At 40.2% G+C, this 18,995-nt stretch overlaps 1 protein-coding gene across 2 annotated transcripts in view; it reads right to left on the minus strand.

Annotated features, from left to right (window-relative positions):
- The window catches only part of Sart3 (spliceosome associated factor 3, U4/U6 recycling protein), a 32,529-nt gene that overhangs the window by 8,162 nt on the left and 5,372 nt on the right, over window positions 1-18,995 (minus strand). The window contains exons 2-14 of one of the 2 annotated variants that reach the window (XM_013071714.3): window positions 17,335-17,461; window positions 16,137-16,241; window positions 15,179-15,363; window positions 13,577-13,682; window positions 12,105-12,229; window positions 7,988-8,143; window positions 7,126-7,264; window positions 6,526-6,633; window positions 5,842-5,919; window positions 5,670-5,728; window positions 4,593-4,702; window positions 1,670-1,782; window positions 271-347 (exon numbers count right to left, since the gene is read on the minus strand). In XM_013071714.3, coding sequence (XP_012927168.3) covers window positions 271-347; window positions 1,670-1,782; window positions 4,593-4,702; window positions 5,670-5,728; window positions 5,842-5,919; window positions 6,526-6,633; window positions 7,126-7,264; window positions 7,988-8,143; window positions 12,105-12,229; window positions 13,577-13,682; window positions 15,179-15,363; window positions 16,137-16,241; window positions 17,335-17,461 — 1,488 coding nt within the window. The remainder of the gene's footprint in view (window positions 1-270; window positions 348-1,669; window positions 1,783-4,592; window positions 4,703-5,669; window positions 5,729-5,841; window positions 5,920-6,525; window positions 6,634-7,125; window positions 7,265-7,987; window positions 8,144-12,104; window positions 12,230-13,576; window positions 13,683-15,178; window positions 15,364-16,136; window positions 16,242-17,334; window positions 17,462-18,995) is intronic. The other variant, XM_004843624.4, reaches the window with a different exon arrangement.

Raw genomic sequence — 18,995 nt, forward strand, 5'->3', positions numbered from 1 at the left:
GCCCAGCACTCAGGAGGCTGAGCCAGGAGGATTGCCATAAATTTTAGGCCCCAAATTCCCACTATGTGAAATAGTATTTATTGTTTGAGCCAGTTTTAATGTAATTGAAAAAGATAAGAGAAATTCAAATACTGAAATTCAACTATGTTATAATACTCTATGAGTAAAATAGATTTCTTATGAAGACCTACAATGTTTTGACAAAACATCCTTATCAAACAGCCCCAAGAGCCAGGAGCAGTTCCAAGCCTCCAGACAACCACTCGTTACCTTCATTCTCTGCTCCCTGACACGCGCTAATCGGGTTTCGGTCTTCTGAACAGCTACATCCCAGTCTTCTAAAGTACCTTGATAGAAAGAGAAGGGAAACTTTCACTCCTAGAGTTTCTGAAGGATGTAAGGACATAATTTTCTTAATCTCCCACACCCCAAGAAGAGGTTTCTCCCTTCAAACACAGTAAGAAGTGGACAATGAGCTCCTCCTTGTAAGAAAACTAACGTAGGCTTGAAGACTGGAATTCAAACAGTCATCCTTGGTATGCTATGGCCCTGCTCTTTTCGAAGAGACTGGGGGGCAGGGGGAAGGAGGACAGAAAAAGAAACTGGAAAGCGGAACATGACCATAATGTTATGGTTTACACCTAAAATGTCCCCCCAAAGTCTCCTGTGTTTGGAAGGTGATTAGATCAGGGAGGCACTATGGCAGACCTGCTGTTAGGAGGCGAGGCCTGGTTAGAGGTGGGTCCCTGGATGTGTGACCCGAAAGGATACATTCTTGCCCTGGGCTCCTCTTTCTCTCTCTACTTCCTGGCTACCATGGGATGAGCATCTTTCCTCGGCCAGCCCTTTCTACCATGCCTTCTCTGCCTTACAGCAGCTGACTATAGACTCTAAAAACCTTATGACAAGATTAACCTCTCCTCTTCCTCCTCCAAGTTGTGGGTGTCAGGTATTTTGTCCCAGTAATAGGAAAGTGACTCAACAACCTCTTATGGGCTATGGGCTCTCAATGGCCAAGACTCTGGTAATTCTCTGATGGGAAGGCACAAGACAAGTTATATAAGACCGAAGAATATTTAGCTACTTAAATGTGGAGGTAGTGTTTCTATTGTTGTTCAGGTATCTGACCCCCGGGCTCATATCCCAAATCCAGACCAATGTCCACAGATGAATTTACACTATTTTCCTCGTTTCAGTTCTACAGCTTAACACTGAAGGCTCTGGCACTCTTCAAGGGATGTGACCATGACACTGGAGCAGTGGTTCTCCACTGGGGACCTTCCCACCCAGGGACATTCATTCAGCCACATCCGAAGGCATTTCTGGTTGAGTCTGGTTAGATGGGGAGGGCTGCTACTAACATCTAACAGGCAAAAGCCAGAAATGTGGCTAAATGTCCTGCAATGTACAGGACAGTCCCTATCACAAAGAATTATGAGAAGCCCTACACAAAGGCTATTTCGCAGAGTCCCAGTAGCTGGAGTCTACGAGCTGCAGGAGGGCCTGGCACCATGGTGAGGGTCTCACGATAGTCTAACCAGACCCACTTGCAGGGTAATGGCCACAACCACAGTGTGTCCTCAGACTGAGACCAGACACGCCCACTGCAGGCCAAGTGGCAAGCAAGCTGGTGAGGCTCTAAGCAGGAAGCTGGGGCTGAGGGTCCCACCTTCTGTCCTTTCCATGGTGAGCAACACTTCACAGACGTGCTCGGGGTAGTCACTGGTGCACTGGACAGCCCGGTGCAGAGCCTTCCGGCAGTGCTGCGTGTCCCCATGCGCCCTATGACAGAAAGCAACAGCTGCACCCACCAGGACACAAAGCAAAAGGCGCAGGAATGGAGGAGCTGTCTTCACACAGGTGGATGCTCTCAGATGTGCTAGTCTGGGGATCCAGCTTTCAGACCACCTGTGACATTTTCTCCTTCCTCCACGAGGCTCCACAGTCACTATATCAATAGGAAGGTGGCCTCTAAGCCATTGTTTCCTCCAGTCAGGAGATGACTCTGGAAGACCACCCAGGGCAGTGGCTACAGCGAGGTTTCCAGCCTTTACAGCCTCACACGTGTGTAACACGTCAGAAGTTCCTAGAGAAATTCTATGCAATCCTACCAGAGAAGAGAATCAATAATCCAGGCAATGATCAAATTTCATGCCTAGAGTCAACTTTTGTGGACTGGCATAGAAAGATAGGCTGCTAACCACAATAGTTATGAGACTGTGTGCTCATTCTGATTTTTAAGGAGGTAAAAACATATGAAAATATGTATTAGGATACTAGGAAAAAATTCAAAGTGCTCCTCAAAGGGTGATCCACTTGTCCCTGAGGCCCGTGGTCTCTCTCACGCTATTTTTTTTACAATGGTACAAAACACTACTGAATTTTTCTACTGTGCTGACACTTGCCAGGATAGTATAAAAGCAATAGTGGCCCTTAGCACAAAGTAAGGCACTACACACCTTTGTAGTAGTGTGTGACAAAATGGGAAATACAGTACACATAAAAAATGTCTGATGCATACTGAATGAAGGACAGTGGTTGTTGCAAAGCAAAATGCTATTGTTTGAGTTGCAAACTGAGTCACTTTTTTCTTTTTTTTTTTTTTCCTTTGGTACTGAGGATTGAACTCGGGACCTTATGCTTGCAAAGCAGGTGGCGGAACCAGTGAACTAAATCCCCAGGCCCTAAGTCACTTTTTTCAAAGAACACTATTTTTCCTTGAAAGAACAGCTGAGTGACAAACTGCAGCTCCTCAGATCTATGTATTTGGCAAATACTTCTGAAAATTAATAAAGTAAGTATGCCACATCAAGGAAAGCCACTGACATTATGTGGTAAGTGACAAAATTGGTGCTTCCAAGTAAAAATTAGAATTTTGGAAAATTTGCTTCTGCCATTTTGAGCTTGACAGATTCCTACTAAAATCTGTGAGGCTAGAAATACATTTGAGTGTATATCTGGCCCATGGGAGAGAACTCAGGGCCTCAGGCATGCTAGGCAATCACTGAGCTAAAGCCCAGCCACAAATATAATTTTTTTAAACTGTAGAATAAAATGTGAGAACATTTGAAAAAGCTGTATAAGTTGGGGATCAGGACTTTCCAAATGAACAATGCATGATGTCACAGATGTATTAGCATCAGGTGAAAAAGTAAAAGATCCATTTAAAGCACAAAACTGACAGACAATAATGTAACAGAACTGGAAACATCATTAATATGGTTTCAGGTCCTACTTTCTACAAGACCTTTAAGAAACTATCACTTGTTGAGTTTTGCTGCAGTATACAAAAAGAATATTCACAATTATTTGAAAGGCTATTAAAAAATACCTTTGTTTTCTAATCTCATACATACATGAGGCCAAATTTTTTTTCATATACTTCAATGAAAACAATGTATCACATCATATTGATGCAGAAGTAGACATGGGAATTCAGTTGTTTTTTATACTAAGGCTGACCAAGGATACTTGCAAAACGTATGCTATTTTTCTCACTAAATTATTTTAGGATTTAGAAAATAGTCATATCTCAGAAAAATATGTTATTTGTGTTAAAAGAAGTAGATTCTTTCTCTCTCTCTCTCTCTCACACACACACACACACACCCATACCAGGGATTGAACTCAGGACCTTGTGCTTGCAAGGCAGGCATGGTGACACTGAGCTAAATCCACAGCCTTGGATTCACTTTTTAAATAAACATTTTTTAAATTTGTTTTATTTTCCAATATGGTAAATGCCAACATAAACATATCTGTAAATGTTTTATTTTAATATGGTCACATATTATTTTTTAAATAGAAGAAAAAATATTCAGAAACAAAGAAGTGGAAATTTATTTACTGACATACAATATTCAAATACTGAATAGAAAAGCTGCTCATATTCGCCAGGTATGGTGGCACACACCTCTAATCCCAGCACTTGGGAGGCTGAGGCAAGAGGATCACTAAGAGTTCCTGTCTCAAAAAAAAATTAAAAAGCTGCTCATACTCCTTATAAATTACTCATGTAACCAGGGATTTAGCTCAGTGGTTTCACCACCTGCTGCGCAAGCACAAGGACCCGAGTTCGATCCCCGGTACCAAAAAAAAAAAAAATTACTCATGTTATAAATATTACTGAGCATATCCTATTTCATCCAGTTTTAAAGGCTTATATAACATGTAGCTATTGCTGCATTTTCATTTATAAGTAATCTAAGCATCAAATAGTCTCAATATATTCCAAACTAACAGTTTGGGTCAGTGATTTTAAGCAATCCGAGTTTTTTTCTCTGCTTTTTAGAATTTCCTAGTTTCCTATAAAAGTAAACATAATAAAAAAATACGAAGCTCCAAGAAAGTTAAAACATTCATGTCCAAAAATAAAACAAAAAAATAAAAATAAATTAAATCCACGGCTATAGGAGCCCCACAACATAATACTGTTTGGTTCTCTAGCCTTGCCTGATCACAGTGCACACTCAAGAGAGACAGGAAGACAGAAGTAGCCCATTCTAAGGACTGAGCCAGGGAGCCAGACAGGACAGAGAATAGGTGTTCTCCTGAAAAGCACGGTCCCCCTCTCTCACCCCCAGGCCAGTTACCTTTCCAGGTTGTAATACTCCAGCCACATGTTGGCATATTTGGCATTCCCTTTGGTCATGATGTTGTCCCAGAGTTCCCGAGCTTTTTGCATGTTATTACACAGCCGAGCCTAAAACACATTAGCAAGATCTGTCAGGAAAGGACCTGAAGCTTCTAACACCAAGAGCCACAAAAAACGTACTCAGACAGACATACCTAAGAAGCCCCCATGAATCCCGAGCAGACCCAGCCGCTCCAGCGGTAAACAGCCCAGACCAGCCCCTCCTGCTCTTCTGCAGTGACAAGGACCCAGAGACGTGTCTAAGCCTCTTGTGATTGGAGCAGAAGCCCCGCATTCACATGACATCACGGGGTGCTTTTGTTTTTTGTAAATCAAGCTTAACTACAAATGTTTGAGAGCACTATAGAGAAAAAAAGACTGATCTAGGACTAAATGGCAGATCTACCACTTACAAACTACATGACTTGGGCAAGTGACCTAATCTCTCTGAACCTGTTTCCTCACCCTTAAAATGGTCACAACACAAACATCCTAGGCAGAAACAACCTGATAAATGTTAAGTTCCTCAGCCTTACACCCCCTCAGATACAAAACATTCTTAGAATTTTACAATCCTAATAAGTAATCAAGGTTCCATGTCTCAGCTGGGTGTGCCTGGCTCAATAGTGACGCTCTGTGTTTGATATACTTTTAAGGATTTATCAATTCACCCATCTTCCAAACGAGACTAAAGCCTTAGTAGGTAAAGACCATATTGATCTGATTCCCTTGCACCTGGCAGAGAGCTGGCAAATGGTGCACACACAGCCTGCAGAACGAGGGAGGGAATGAAGACATGATAGAGTGACTGACTGTCCTGCACAAGGACAGCTGCTGCACAACTTCTAGCTGAGGTCTAATGTCGCCAAGATAAAACCAAATGTACACAAAGCATGGTTCCTAATACAAATTCTTGTAGCACCTGAACCACCACCTGGGGTCCCAACTCACTTTTATTTCATCTTTAATAGAAAACAATTAAACAAAGGTCCTTCAAAGGTGGATGAAACCGAGAGATTTGTCAAAAAACATTTACCTCAATTCTTGCCCAGTTCTGCATGATCATGCAACTTGGATCTCCACTCTCATTGAAACCTTCAGGAATGGAATTGGTGAAAATTAGAAATCCTGAGTCAAATGTCCCTTGGCTGAAAAGGCAACACCTAACAGGCAATATGAATGGGCAAAGCAGGTCAGGCCAGACTTACGCTCTTCAACCTCTTGCTGCAGATACTCCAAAGCACGAGTGAACGCAGTTCGCAGCTCTTCCAGCTCCTTACTGGAGTCTGTTGGAAATGGCAAAAAAAGACTATGAAGCCACACAGCCTGCATACAGAAGGCACAGAAATAAAACTGCCAATCTTTGCCTCATCACACAACACAGGAGACAGAAAGAGGAATACAGCACAGAGGTGAGCACACGGTGCTGTGGGGGACCCAGTGCAGAAGGGTCACCCCAATTGGGGTGATGAGGGCCAATAGTGGAACAGCTGAGGCTACGTGCATGAAATAATAGCTGACCCAGTGCATAAGCACAAGTTAAAGTCTCCCAGATGCCTTGGGGAGGGGAGGAGGGGAGGACAGAGGATCCTGCAGTGGTTCAAAGATGTACAAGAAACACAGCAGTCTTATTTTTTAAACTATGTGGGTTTTATAAAAGGGACAGAAGTAATACATGAGAGAGAGGCTACAGAGGCTGGAAGAACCAGTGTGAAACATAACCATCAGTCTCTTTTTTCAAACCACAGCCTGACTGTTAAAGTCGTCAATAGCTAAAATTGGGCTGGTTGGTCTTCACCATTTAAACAATTACAATGTATCTGGGGGAACAGGGACATCACATCAAAGATATATTAAGCAAAAACTCGGTTCTAACACATACACTTAGATACCTTGTCCGAAGTCAACCCTTCTCCTGAGGTAATCGAGGTACGCCTGCCAAATCTCCACATAATCTGTGGCCTGGATGAAGCCAGCATTCAAAGCTTTCTCAAAGGTCACTGGAGTTGGAGAAAAAAGTCAGGATTCACTGCCAGTTCAAAAAGGAGCTCATATAAAGTTATCAAACCACTTACTATGAAATACTGCATGATTTTTAAAAATAGTCATTTAGGATATAACAAGGTGAAATGAGAAAAGAGAAAAATCCTCAAAAGAGAAGCTCTTATGGTGCTTCTAAAAGCGTATTCCAGAAAGGACTATGTTCTAGACAGGACTCATTCCACAGGACACTCTGCAATCAGAGTCCCAGGTCAAACAAGGCTAGGAAAAAGACCAGAACTTCCTAGAATATCACAGTGAGTATCAGCATGTGAAAAAGCTCTAGAAAGCCAAAACTACAACCAGTTTATTTCCCACTTACAGCCTTTTTGTCACTAATACTCAGTATCCCAGAGAACACCCTGCAGATTGCTGATGTACAGACTTCACCACAGTTCTGTTTCTCACTTGGGACAAAAAGCTTAGAAGTCTTCCCACAAAAATGTCCGCACCAGAAATCTCTCCATGGTCAACTCCATGTCTCTCCATGGCCATGAGGTACCGACTCCACAGGGCAACTGTCCAGGGGCAGTTTCTAACAGCACGACTGTGTACAGATAAAACCAAATCCTTTACTTTCAGCTGCCGATCCTATGATAAAGAATTCCGGGGTTAGAAAATGAAGTTTTCTTGTTAAGACTTCATCATCAAGGAGATACTGCCAGCATAATCAAGTGACAAAAGAAATGTCTCCTGTGACATGGTTTCTTCAACAGAGAAATTACCACTGTACTGGAGGAAAGGAGAGAGAGGGACCAGAGAAGAACCGATGAGTCAAAACAGCCTTAACAGACAGTGTTACTGTATGGACTTCTTCTATATCCTTCTGTACATAAATAATCTTTTATATATACATAGTAAAATACATATCAATGAAATATCATTTCTGAGTTTGTTTGAAAATACTCAGAAGGGGGAAGGAAGTAGGTAAGGTCAGACATGAAACCACAAAACCGGAAGAGAGCTGTAATTGTTAATCACTGCTAAAGGTGGGTGATAGGGCTCTGAAGCTTCATTTTACTAATCTACTCTTCTATGTTTATTTTTTTCTAATAAAAAATTAAAAGAAAAAAACAAATCTGTTATAAAGTCCTCAAAAGTAAGGCTATAAGCAAATTTTTAGTATAGCTAGTAATCAGTTTAAAATAACTTTAAACTTGAGAAAAAAACTCCTAAGCAAGTTGGGAAAGAGAAGAAGATAGAAGAAAAAGCAAAAAGGGAAAGCATGCAACTAATGCCTGACACACTTATTGATTACCTTCAAACAGATTCTAAATTGGTAAAAACAAAATAAAATCAGAACAGTTATCTTACTAGGTACTGACTGTAACGGATCCATAAGTCTGGGACAAGGCAGTTCTCCACCAGGGCACGCTCAAAGATCAACTGAATACGAGCAGGGTCACCAATTTTCATCTCAAAATCGATGTATGCCTGATATTCTGCCAGCCTCGGTGCCTCTGCTTGCAACTGGAGCACAGGAAAATCACATTGAAATAAAATTTAGTTACTTGACACTGTCAAGATGCACAAAGCATCTTCAAATAAAATAATATTGGAGAGAGTGGCTACACTAAGAATCACGAAATCCTCCCTCTCAAACTACTCTACAACAGGATCTATAATTTGATGAGTAGAGTGAGTGTCTTCCCACTTGGTCCAAAGCAGGGCAGTGGTTACAAAGGCTCTTAAAACCTTTCTTAAAGTGGCCGGGGATTTAGCTCAGTGGTTCTGGCGCCTGCTTCAGAAGCGCAAGATCCCGAGTTCGATCCCCGGTTCCAAAAAAAAAAAAAACAAAAAAAGTAAAACCGTTCTTAAAGTGTATTCCAAATCACAGGGAATTTACACTGCCCACCAACCAGAAAATGAAAGAAAAAGCAACACCTTAGCCAATCGTACTACTGCTAATCATCCATCCAATGCGGAGGGATGGAAATCAGAGCAGGAAACTCAGTGTCTTATGCAATTCCAGTAGCTTGCTGCAAATATCAGTCCTACAAGAGTACAGGTACAGGCAAAAGACAGAAGAGACTGGGCTGAATGTTTATTAAGCCAAAGACACACAATCACAAGTCTTTTTAGACAGGAGCCTCTTATTTGACTTATTTTCTCTTCAGCCATTCTGCTGATGGCCACAACTAAACTAAACTGTTGAGGACTTCGCTAAGGATGTTGTGAAACACAAGTACACAGGAGGCTTTTACATGTGAAAAGGAAAGGGTCAGGGGACATGTGGAGGCTGACCAGAAAGCATATACGCTACGTACATAAAAATAAAAAGTTTTAGAGCCTTGGTTTCCAGTTAATAGTGGATTAGTTATCTAGATACTCCAAAGGCATTGATAACAACAAAAATTTCTAACATAAAAAAATCTTAAAAATCATCAACAAACTGGCAAAAGAAACAAACACTGAGCATAAAATCTAACTGAGGACAGTAAGCAAAGTAAAAGTGAAACCTCTACTGGCTCAACATATATTAAGAATGTGATATTTACAACAATTATCAGATAGATATCATTACCATCCTCACTCCACATTCAAAGAAACTGAGTCAAAGTTGAAGTACTAGCCTGGAGTCAGGGTTAGTAAGTGGCAGGGCTAGGATTCAAACCCAAGTCAAAAAGGCTGAGCTCTTACTCAACATACCAAGAAAGGTATCAAAAACAGAATCAAGAAGTCCAATGAACCTCAGACAGGATAAATAGAAAGATATCCTTCCCAAGATCTACTGTAATGAAATTGTAGGGCATCAAACAAAACCAGTGAGATCTTAAAATCAGCCAGAGAAAAAACAATGATTACCTTCAAAGAAGTAAGTTAGGCAGCTGACTTCCCAAGGGCAACAACAGAAACCAGAAGACAGAAAGCTCTGCTCTACTGCTGAGAGAACATTCCTCCAGTGAGGAATTCTATAACCTGAGAAAATGACTTTCAAGAAGCAAACCTAAGCAAAGATACTGTCAGACACATAAAACTGAAGAACATCTGCTACCAACAAATCTCCATGTAGGAGACTCCATAGGCTGTACTTCAAGACAAAAATAATTTCAGATGAAAGATCTAGGATACAAGAAGGAAGAGTGAAGCAAGGAGGAAATGCAACTAGTAAATCTGAGCAAATTGGGACTGTATAATATTAACAAGGAGCTTGATGGGTCAAAAACATAAGATAAATTCAAGAAAATAAGAGCGTAAGTCAGACACATGTTATACAACAGAAATGTTCTAATAATAAGATGGGGCAAAATGCCATTTAAAAATAGTATCATAGCTGGGTGCGGTGGCAAACACCTGTAATCTCAGCACTGAGGAGGCTGAGGCAGGATGATCACTGTGAGTTCAAAGTCAGCCTGGGCTATACAGTGAATTCAAGGCTGGCCTGTACTATACAGTGAGACCCTGTCTCAAAAAGCCAAATAAATAAATAAATAAATAAATAAATAAATAAATAAATAAATAATAAAAATAGTATTGTCAAGACAGAATACTCAAAAGACCCTCTAAATTAACAATTAAGTTTGTTAGATTAAAAATTAATGTAAAATAACAATGGCACTTTTTTTTAATTAAGTTTATTGGTACATTTTAGGTATACAATACAGTTACACTCATCATTGGGATCTTGTACCTTTACATGATGTATCTTGGTACAATGGCACTTTATATGCCAGGAATAACCAGAAAATAAAAGCCTTTGAAAGACATTATTTACAAATACATCAAAAGCCATTTTGAAATACATCTTAAAAAAATGTTTTCAAGACACTGGCTAAACTTATAAAATTGTTAGACAATTTTACAGAAAGACAAGACTTAAATGGCAGAGACATATAAATGCTCACAGACTGGAAGCCATAAATTCTTCCTCAAATTGACAGAGCCAATGTAATTTCAATCAAATAAAAAAAATAGAATGCTAAAAAGCTGATGCTAAGTTTGACAGAAGCACCTATAACAGCCAAGACTGTCTACAGAGGGCCAAGGCAGACAGGACTCATCCAATCCAAGATCAAATATCACAGAGCCATCGTCACTGTGACAGTATAATACAAACCAGAAGACAGGCACATAATGGATGTTAATCTAGGACAGATGTGACACTGTGCACCAGGAAGGGAGGACACAATTATCAGAATAACTGGTTCTCCATATGGGAAAATGAAACTGGACCCTGCCTCATACCATACAGAAAAACCATTTCCAGGTGGATGGAGACCTAACATGAAATAAAGACTAGAAAACCTTTAGAAAAAAATACAGCTAAATACATTAAAGACCTGAGTACAAGAGAGTTCTTAAATGCACAATAGTTTTTTGTACACCACAAAAACACAAACCATAAGAGAAAGAATAATATTGGTAAATCCACTTATATTAAAATTAAGAACCATTCATCCAAATATACCTTCAAAAAGGGGGGGTGTGGGGGGGGGTGGAAGACAAGCCACAAACTGGGAGGGAATGTTTGTAGTACATGCAACCAAAAATAAGAATTAAGACCCAGGACTTCCAAGAATCAATTAGAAAAAAAGGAAACAAAACAAAAACAAAAAAACTTAAGAAGACCAGACTTTTAACAAGCACTTCACAAAAAAGGAAATGTGCATAGCCAATAACAATGAAAAGCTGCTTAACAGCATTAGTAACCAAGGAAAACACAAATTAAAACTACATTTTCAATAAGATCAGCTAAAATTTAAGTACATCAATACACAAGATCAGCATGAGAAGTGAGAATGTAGATTCTGCTGGCAGGAATGCAGCTGACGACCTGGGGAACACTTCAGCATCACCCTGTGACCCAGCAATTCCATTCCTAGAATATATTCTAGAGAAAAAACTCATGTGCTCAGGAGACACAGTAATGTTCAGAGCACTGCTGCTCCTCCTAGCAAAAACTTGGAAATTACCCAACTAGCCAGCCCCCTGAATAAACCATAGTATACACAGACAACTTTACAGTAGTGAATATAAATGGACTAAACACTTATCAACATGAGTAAACCCCAAAAACATGCTGGACAAAAGATATACAGCAAGAATTTACTATATAAAAGTTTAAAAACAAGCAAAATTAAACAACATAGTAATTTAGGATAAGTTCACAGGCTGTAAAACTATAAAGAAAAGCAAGGGAATGATTATCACAAAAGTCAGGAAAGTGATTACCTCTCGGGAGAGGGAAGAGGAGGCAATCGGAGAGGGGCACATAGGAGACTTCTAAGGTACTGGCAATGTTCTATTTCTTAACCTGGGTGGTGGGTACATGGATGTTCACTTTATTATTAGGATGTAAACTGCAGGTATACATTTATACACTCTATATATTTCAAAATAAAACAAACTTTAAGATACCATTCAACTCACAACTATCAATTAGGGAAATGTCTGCAGAGAGAAATTGACTATAAAAGCAGCCAGCACTCACCAGCGCTTCTTCATAGGGTTTGTATTTCTCCAGCTGCTGCAGGGCTTTGTTATAGTTCTGAATTACCAACTCGGGTACTGGGTCGTCCGACCATTCTTCATACTCTGCAAATGTGGCCTCCATATCTATTGAAAAATGGATTCAGCCCTATAGGTCTTGCTATTTGGGTTTTATCAACCAAAATACAGAAAAAGCCATAAGTGCCATCAGCCCTAGACTTAGCATTTGAATCTATCTTAGCTATGACCCTGACAGTTAAGTAATCTGACTCAATGACACTATTAGCAACACTTTAACACTTTAACGATCCTTACCTAGTGCTTCACAGCCTGGTGCAATGGTGGCAAACCTATGTATGGCACACATACCACAGCGGGCTGTTTATTATCACTGAAAGCTCTAAAAGGTTCGCCATCGTGCTCACTTCGGCAGCACATATACTAAAGGGTTCACCATCACTGGCCTAGGGCTTCATACCTACATTTCTAACACTTCACATCCATTATCTTCCTCGGTCCTCACAATTCTATAAGGAAGGTGCTACTATAATCCTCATTTTGCAGTTGAAGAAACTGAAGCAGAGGTGTGAGAAGTCACTTAGCCACAGGAAACAGAGAAAGTCTCCAAACCAGGCAGTCTGGCCCAAGTTCACACTCTAATTACTAAGCCAAGCTGTCTCACATTGGCATGAGATGAAATCTACAAACCCATTTAGTCTGGTTATCCAACAATTGGACTAGAGACCCATTTTCTAATATGTTAAATCAAACCCAAACAAACCATGAAGCTTACTTATTCCCCAAGAAGGGAAATAACAGGTGGGCTGAGGCAAGACTGCCCAGAAGCTCTGGGTGTGGACAATGCACAACCATGCTTAGGGGACAGACGAGAGGGCAGTGCCAAATGCCTCCCACACTGCACTGTCCTCCTGGCGCCACCCAGGCTCACAGCTCCAGAGCCGAATGGCTGGCCTTGCCAAAATACATTCACCCAAAGGGAGACTCTCTCGAGCCCCAAGAAATTTAGACATCAATACTTCCAATCAACTGTACCTCTTACCCAACTCAACCCCTACAGAGGAACGATATGGAAAATCACCACTCTGTGAAGGAAAGAAAAAATCCTCACATCAGAACTCTTCTTTTATAGTTTCTGCAGAAAACACAGGAGTCTGTTTCCCTATTTCCTTCAGAAATGTTATCTTCATCTTTCCAACTATGTCTTCAAGTAGGACTGAGATCTCCACCGGGCATCACGGAGTAGTCCTGCCATGACCCTTACAACCTTCTCGGACATCAATGACTCACGACAGGTTTGGCTAAGGACCTCATCCAGAGAGGCACTGTCTACGGAGAATGCTACACTGGCCACACCTGCCTCCCAGGATGCTGGAAAAGGTCTCATCACAGGTCACACTCAGAAGCATTTTAAAACCACGAAGGGCTGGCTGCTGACCAGTCAGTTTCTCTTACCATAAAGTGGGACCGCCAACTGTCGCCGGAAGAGACTGTGAATTTTCTCAAGCTGTGAATCAAAGGTTTGTTCCCGGTCAAAAGGGGAAAGGAAGTCAGCTATGGGCTAAAGAAGCAAATTTGTAGTAAATGACAAACTACGGTTCTTTCTACTTCAAAACACATTGCAACAGATTTTCAGTTCAAACTAAAAAAGTTTCAATGACTTTCATAAGATATCATGTCAAATTCTGGAAAGAGTACAAAAATAAATGTCATCTCTGTCTCTAAGGGCTTATGACAGGGAAAGGAAAAAAAAAAAAAGAATACTAGAAACATACCCAAGCCAGGTGTAGTGGCACATGCCCGTAATCCCAGCTCTCTGGGAAGCTCAGGCAGGAGGATCTCAAATTAAAGTCCAGCCTGGGCAAGTTATGGATTTACTTAAGGAAACCTTGTCTCAAAATACAAAAAAAGAAACCTATCCAAATGACTACAATGTTGCAGGAAGTAACTATCATAAAGGCAAAGTATCCCATGGATCCCTAGGTGGTTTTAGGGGTGAGCTGTTGTTACAGAGGAGAAAATCTGGAAAGGCTCCCAGAGGAACAGGCAACTGCAGACTCAGTAACTTCCAGTTGAAGGAATCATCTGAGTAAAAGTACAGCGGCCAGAAAACACTGAGGACAGGGCCTGAAGAGGCCATGCAGGGATGTCTGACCCTAGAGAGCTGGGGCTGTCAGAAGCGGAATAGGCCTGAGCCTTAGTCAGGATAAGGTGAAGGCTCCACTGCAGACTGTTCCACAGGGTTGTAAACAAGAAGGCACTGGGGCTACTTGACACATAGGTTAAGATGGGTGTCAAAGGTGTTTTGAATTTTGGATTTTCTTCAGATTTTGGGGTATCTGCATATCTGTAACGAGATGTCTTAGGGAGGGGAGCTGAGTTTAATTCATATTACATACAGAGCCTGAAGGTGATTTTATACAACAGGTTTAGAGAACCTGTGTTTTGTCTGTGACCTGTTATCACGAGGTTGTACCATGACAGCACTCAAAGTTTTGGATTTTGGATCATTTCAGATTTCACATTTTCAGATTAGGGATGCTCAACTTACAATCGTCTACATGTTACAGGGCTCCACTATGAATCAACAATAACCGTGCATATATAAACAGAGAGGGGTCACAGCTATAAAATTCTATAAATCATAGTCTAAAAAATCCAATTAGGATGGGATCAAATATCCCCTCTCAGTAACAACCGAAATATATATATATATATACACACACACACACACATACATACACACACTGATATATACATTTTTATATATACTTAGTGACATGACTATTCTTGTGTATTCACCTGGAACTATGTAGCTAAGCAATAGTATTTTAAGTCAAAAAGAACAAAACAGAAGAACCTACTTTTAATTCTTGCCATTCCACAAAGACTACTAATTTCATTTTATTGTCCATCCACTAGGAAATTGGCAAAAATCATTTTGTTAACTGGAGACTCACACTGGATGTTTGTTTCAAAGAGCACTTCCAAGCCACGTTATAAAGACAGCCGCTAACCCCTCAGAAGCAGGCATGGTCCCAGAGACCTGGCACTCACCCGAGCAGCTTCCACGATGGCACTTTCAAACTCTCGGTAAGCCTCCCAGATGGCCAGGCCTTTGGTCATATGCAAACCAACAGAGGAGAGAGCCCTTTCAAACACAGAGCGAACTTTCTCCAGGCCACCTTTCTGACCAATCCCACCAACTGAGTACTGGCCATACTCTAGCCAAATGTTAGGACCTAAAAATGAGAAATGTTCTATTAGTTCAGGCCATAAAATACCCAAATACCAAAATGAATGCAGAAGACATGGGTTTGCCAAAAAGGAAATAGCATAATCAACAAGCATCACAATTTATCTATACTAATGCTGCACCCTGAAAAGAATTATCTTAATAAACATCCTACCAAATACAGCCATTGGGATTTTACTGCATGAATAGTATATCCCAAGTGGTAGTATGCAGTACAACAATCATGCATAAAGTTTACTTGGTAAAACTCAAGGATGCTGGGAATATAGCTCAGTAGTAAAAAGAATACAGCTTGATTCCCAGCACCAAAAACACTCTAAAGGAGTCCAGTAACAAATTTCAATGGTGACAGTTATGAAAAATTTCAAAGCCTAAAATTTTTCAACTTCAAACTCTGACTCATTTTTACGTCATCTGGTCAAAGAATAAAATTAAAAGCCCTGATTCTATTAATAGAAATCTGTACTTTAAATCTCTATTTTTAATGATGCCCAAACAAAAGAGAAATGACATGGTTACCTTATTCCTTTCACTTTCTTTTTATATGCTCACTCCTGTGCCTTCAAGATCAGGCTGATTAAACTGTGAACACATTAATTCTTACTGTACACATCCTGCCTACTAAGACACTTTTCAGGGATCAGAAAATAATTTCAGGGGCCTACCATTAACTTTTTGGAACAGAAATACTAAAATGATAAAGCAGCCAATTTGGGAACTACTGAGTTTTCTGGGGCTGCTTTTCCACTGGGAACTCACAGATGTAGTCCTTCACGGCTCTCTCGAAGAGCTCGTACACGTGCTCCCGGTCAAGGCCATCCATGGCCATGCTGATCTCATCGTGCAGCCACTCCAGCCAGAGTTCTAGGAGACAACAGCACCTCGTGCATTACCAGCTCCTCCAGCAGAGGGCAGGCTGAGAGCAGGCTTTACCAAAGATACCAGTGCACAAACATTTCACCCATTTTAGTTACACATTGCAGCCCAGTTCACACAGTTGAAATCATAAACCTTCAATCCAGCACACAGGTTTTATGCTTCCAAATAAATGAACTCATTCAAATCATAATAGCCTACACCCGTTGGACATTTTATATTTCGCAAAACACTCATTTTTTTTCCTCATTCAATCTTTATCTCAACCCTGTAAGGTACATGACAGCATTAATGGCAGCAATCCCAAAGGTTCTAAGACCTTCCAGGCATGTATTAAGTGCTGTACAAAGAATAGCTCATTCTATTCTGTCATGCACTGCAAGACATAAACAACTGTTAACCTCATTTTTCTGCTAAGAAAACTGAGTCTTAGACTGTTTCCATAATTTTCTTAAGATCTCACAGTTAACAAGAGGTCCAGCCAGGAAAGAATGAATCTGGGCAATGTGACTTCAGTGGTCTTCACTCAGCAGTTTCTCTACAAGCAGGGTTTTCCAACTCCTGCCCAAAGGATCACTTATAAATAAATATTCAGGAAGATTTAACTACAAAGTTGTTTGGTACAATTACATTTCTGATTAACAAATATATAGAAATAACCTAAATGTGCAATTGTTGTGGAACAAAGAAGGTATGAAACATTTGCTTTAAAAACTATGTAAGTTTAAGTCTATTTACAAGTTGGTGGTTCTGAGAGAACAGGATATGCACATCCCCACTGGAATGGGAAGCGGAGACCAGGGTAAAGTTTAATTACACAGAAAAATTTTTCATAGTATTAGGATAAAGAAATCAGGATTCAAAATGTGAATCCATGTTGTATGATCACACCATGTTTTGAAAAAGCTACAAAGCAATAAACTAAAAATAGATGACTCTGAATGATGGGTTTTCTTCTTTCCACTATGTGACCTGTTGCAAATTTTCTATAAGGAGCATATCCTATTTTCACCATCAAAAAGAAGTGCAAGCTCCTGAATCCTCCATGTTCCTAAAAGTAGCCCTACCGCAGAAGCGTTACCTTCAGTTAAAGGGAAGATCTCGCTCATCTTCTGGCGGGCCATCCTCACTTTGGTGAGCTCCCCTTCCAGCCGGAGCAGCCTAATCAGGTCCACATGACAGTTGTAGTCATAGATGTTGATGGACAGCTAAAAGGAAAAAGAACAGAAATTGAAATTTAAAATTTGATCTTCAAAATATCTTAGCTTTTGTCACCACTGTCTACAACACACAGATGTGCCACAAACAAACATGCTATCTGGAAGAGCTGCTGAGACAGCAACACAGCATCTGCCCTCACAGGGAGGAAGACAAAATGATGCAAGAAGGGGCTTCTATAATAAATGCAAAACTCTTTCCATGCACACAATTCCTGTTGCAAGACACATGAGTTCTCTCTGGAATAAAGGACAGTCTAATGAAACAAAAAAGTTATGAAGTTCATAACTTTGTAGATGAGGATATGCAGGCTTAGGAAGTTCATAACATAGGAAGTTCATTAACAGGCTGGCCTCGAACTCACAGCAATCCTCCTGCCTCAGCCTCCTGAGTGCTAGGATTACAGGTGTGTGCCACCATACCTGGCTATCTAAAATTCATATGGAATGGCACAGGCCTTAGAATTGGCTACTGGTCTTGAAAGAAAGTAAAGTGGGAGGAATCATTCTACCTGACACTAAGACCTACAAAGATCAAGATAGTTTGAAATGGGCAGAGACACGTGGATCAATAGAAGAAAACAGAACATAGTAACAGACCCACACAAATTTGCCCAAATAACTCTTGACAAAGATGCAAAAGTAATTCAATGGAAGAAAAGGTGCCCTTTCAACAAATGATGCTGGATCAACGGGGTATCTATAAGCAAAAGAATAAAAACTAAACCTTGACCTAAACCTCACACCTTACACAAAACAACTCAAGATGTTTAGAGCACACAGAAAATCTTCAGGATCTACAGCTAGGCAGTTCCTAGACTTGACACCAAAAGAATAATTCATAAAATAAAAAACTGATGAACTGGATCTCTTCAAAATTAAAAACTTTTGCTCTGTAAAAGGCCATGCTAAGTAGATGAAAAGACAAAGTACAGAAGGCCAAAAAATATTTGTAAACCAACTAAAGGCTAGTATTTAAAAGATATAACTCCATACTGAACAGTTAAAAACAAAAACCCAATTAAGGGCTGGGGATTTAGCTCAGTGGCTCCGCCACCTGCCCCAAAAGTGCAAGGACACGAGTTCAATCCCTGGTACCAAAAAAAAAACCCAATTAGAAAACAAGCAAAACAATATTTCACCAGAGGACAAACTGATCATACATAAGCACACATGAATAAATGTTTAACATCATTAGCTATCAAGGAAATGTAAATTAAAACCACAATAGGATATCATTACACAGCTATAAAAATAACTACAATAAAAAATAGAGACACCAAACGCTGGTGAAGATGCTTTAAAAAACTAGATCACTGATATCTCATATACTACTTGTAAGAAGGTAAAAGGGCCGGAGATTTAGCTCAGTGGTTTCACCACCTGCTACGCAAGCACAAAGACCTGAGTTCGATCCCTGGTACCAAAAAAAAAAAAAAGATAAAAATAGGTAAAAGTTCAGTAGTTTCTTATAAAACTCAACACAGTATACTACCTCACTCAGTAAGGTCACTCTTGGTCATTT

Source organism: Heterocephalus glaber, unplaced genomic scaffold, assembly GCF_053883595.1.
Source record: "Heterocephalus glaber isolate CG9 unplaced genomic scaffold, H.glaber_assembly_v1.0 deba00001687, whole genome shotgun sequence".
NCBI lineage: Eukaryota > Metazoa > Chordata > Mammalia > Rodentia > Bathyergidae > Heterocephalus > Heterocephalus glaber.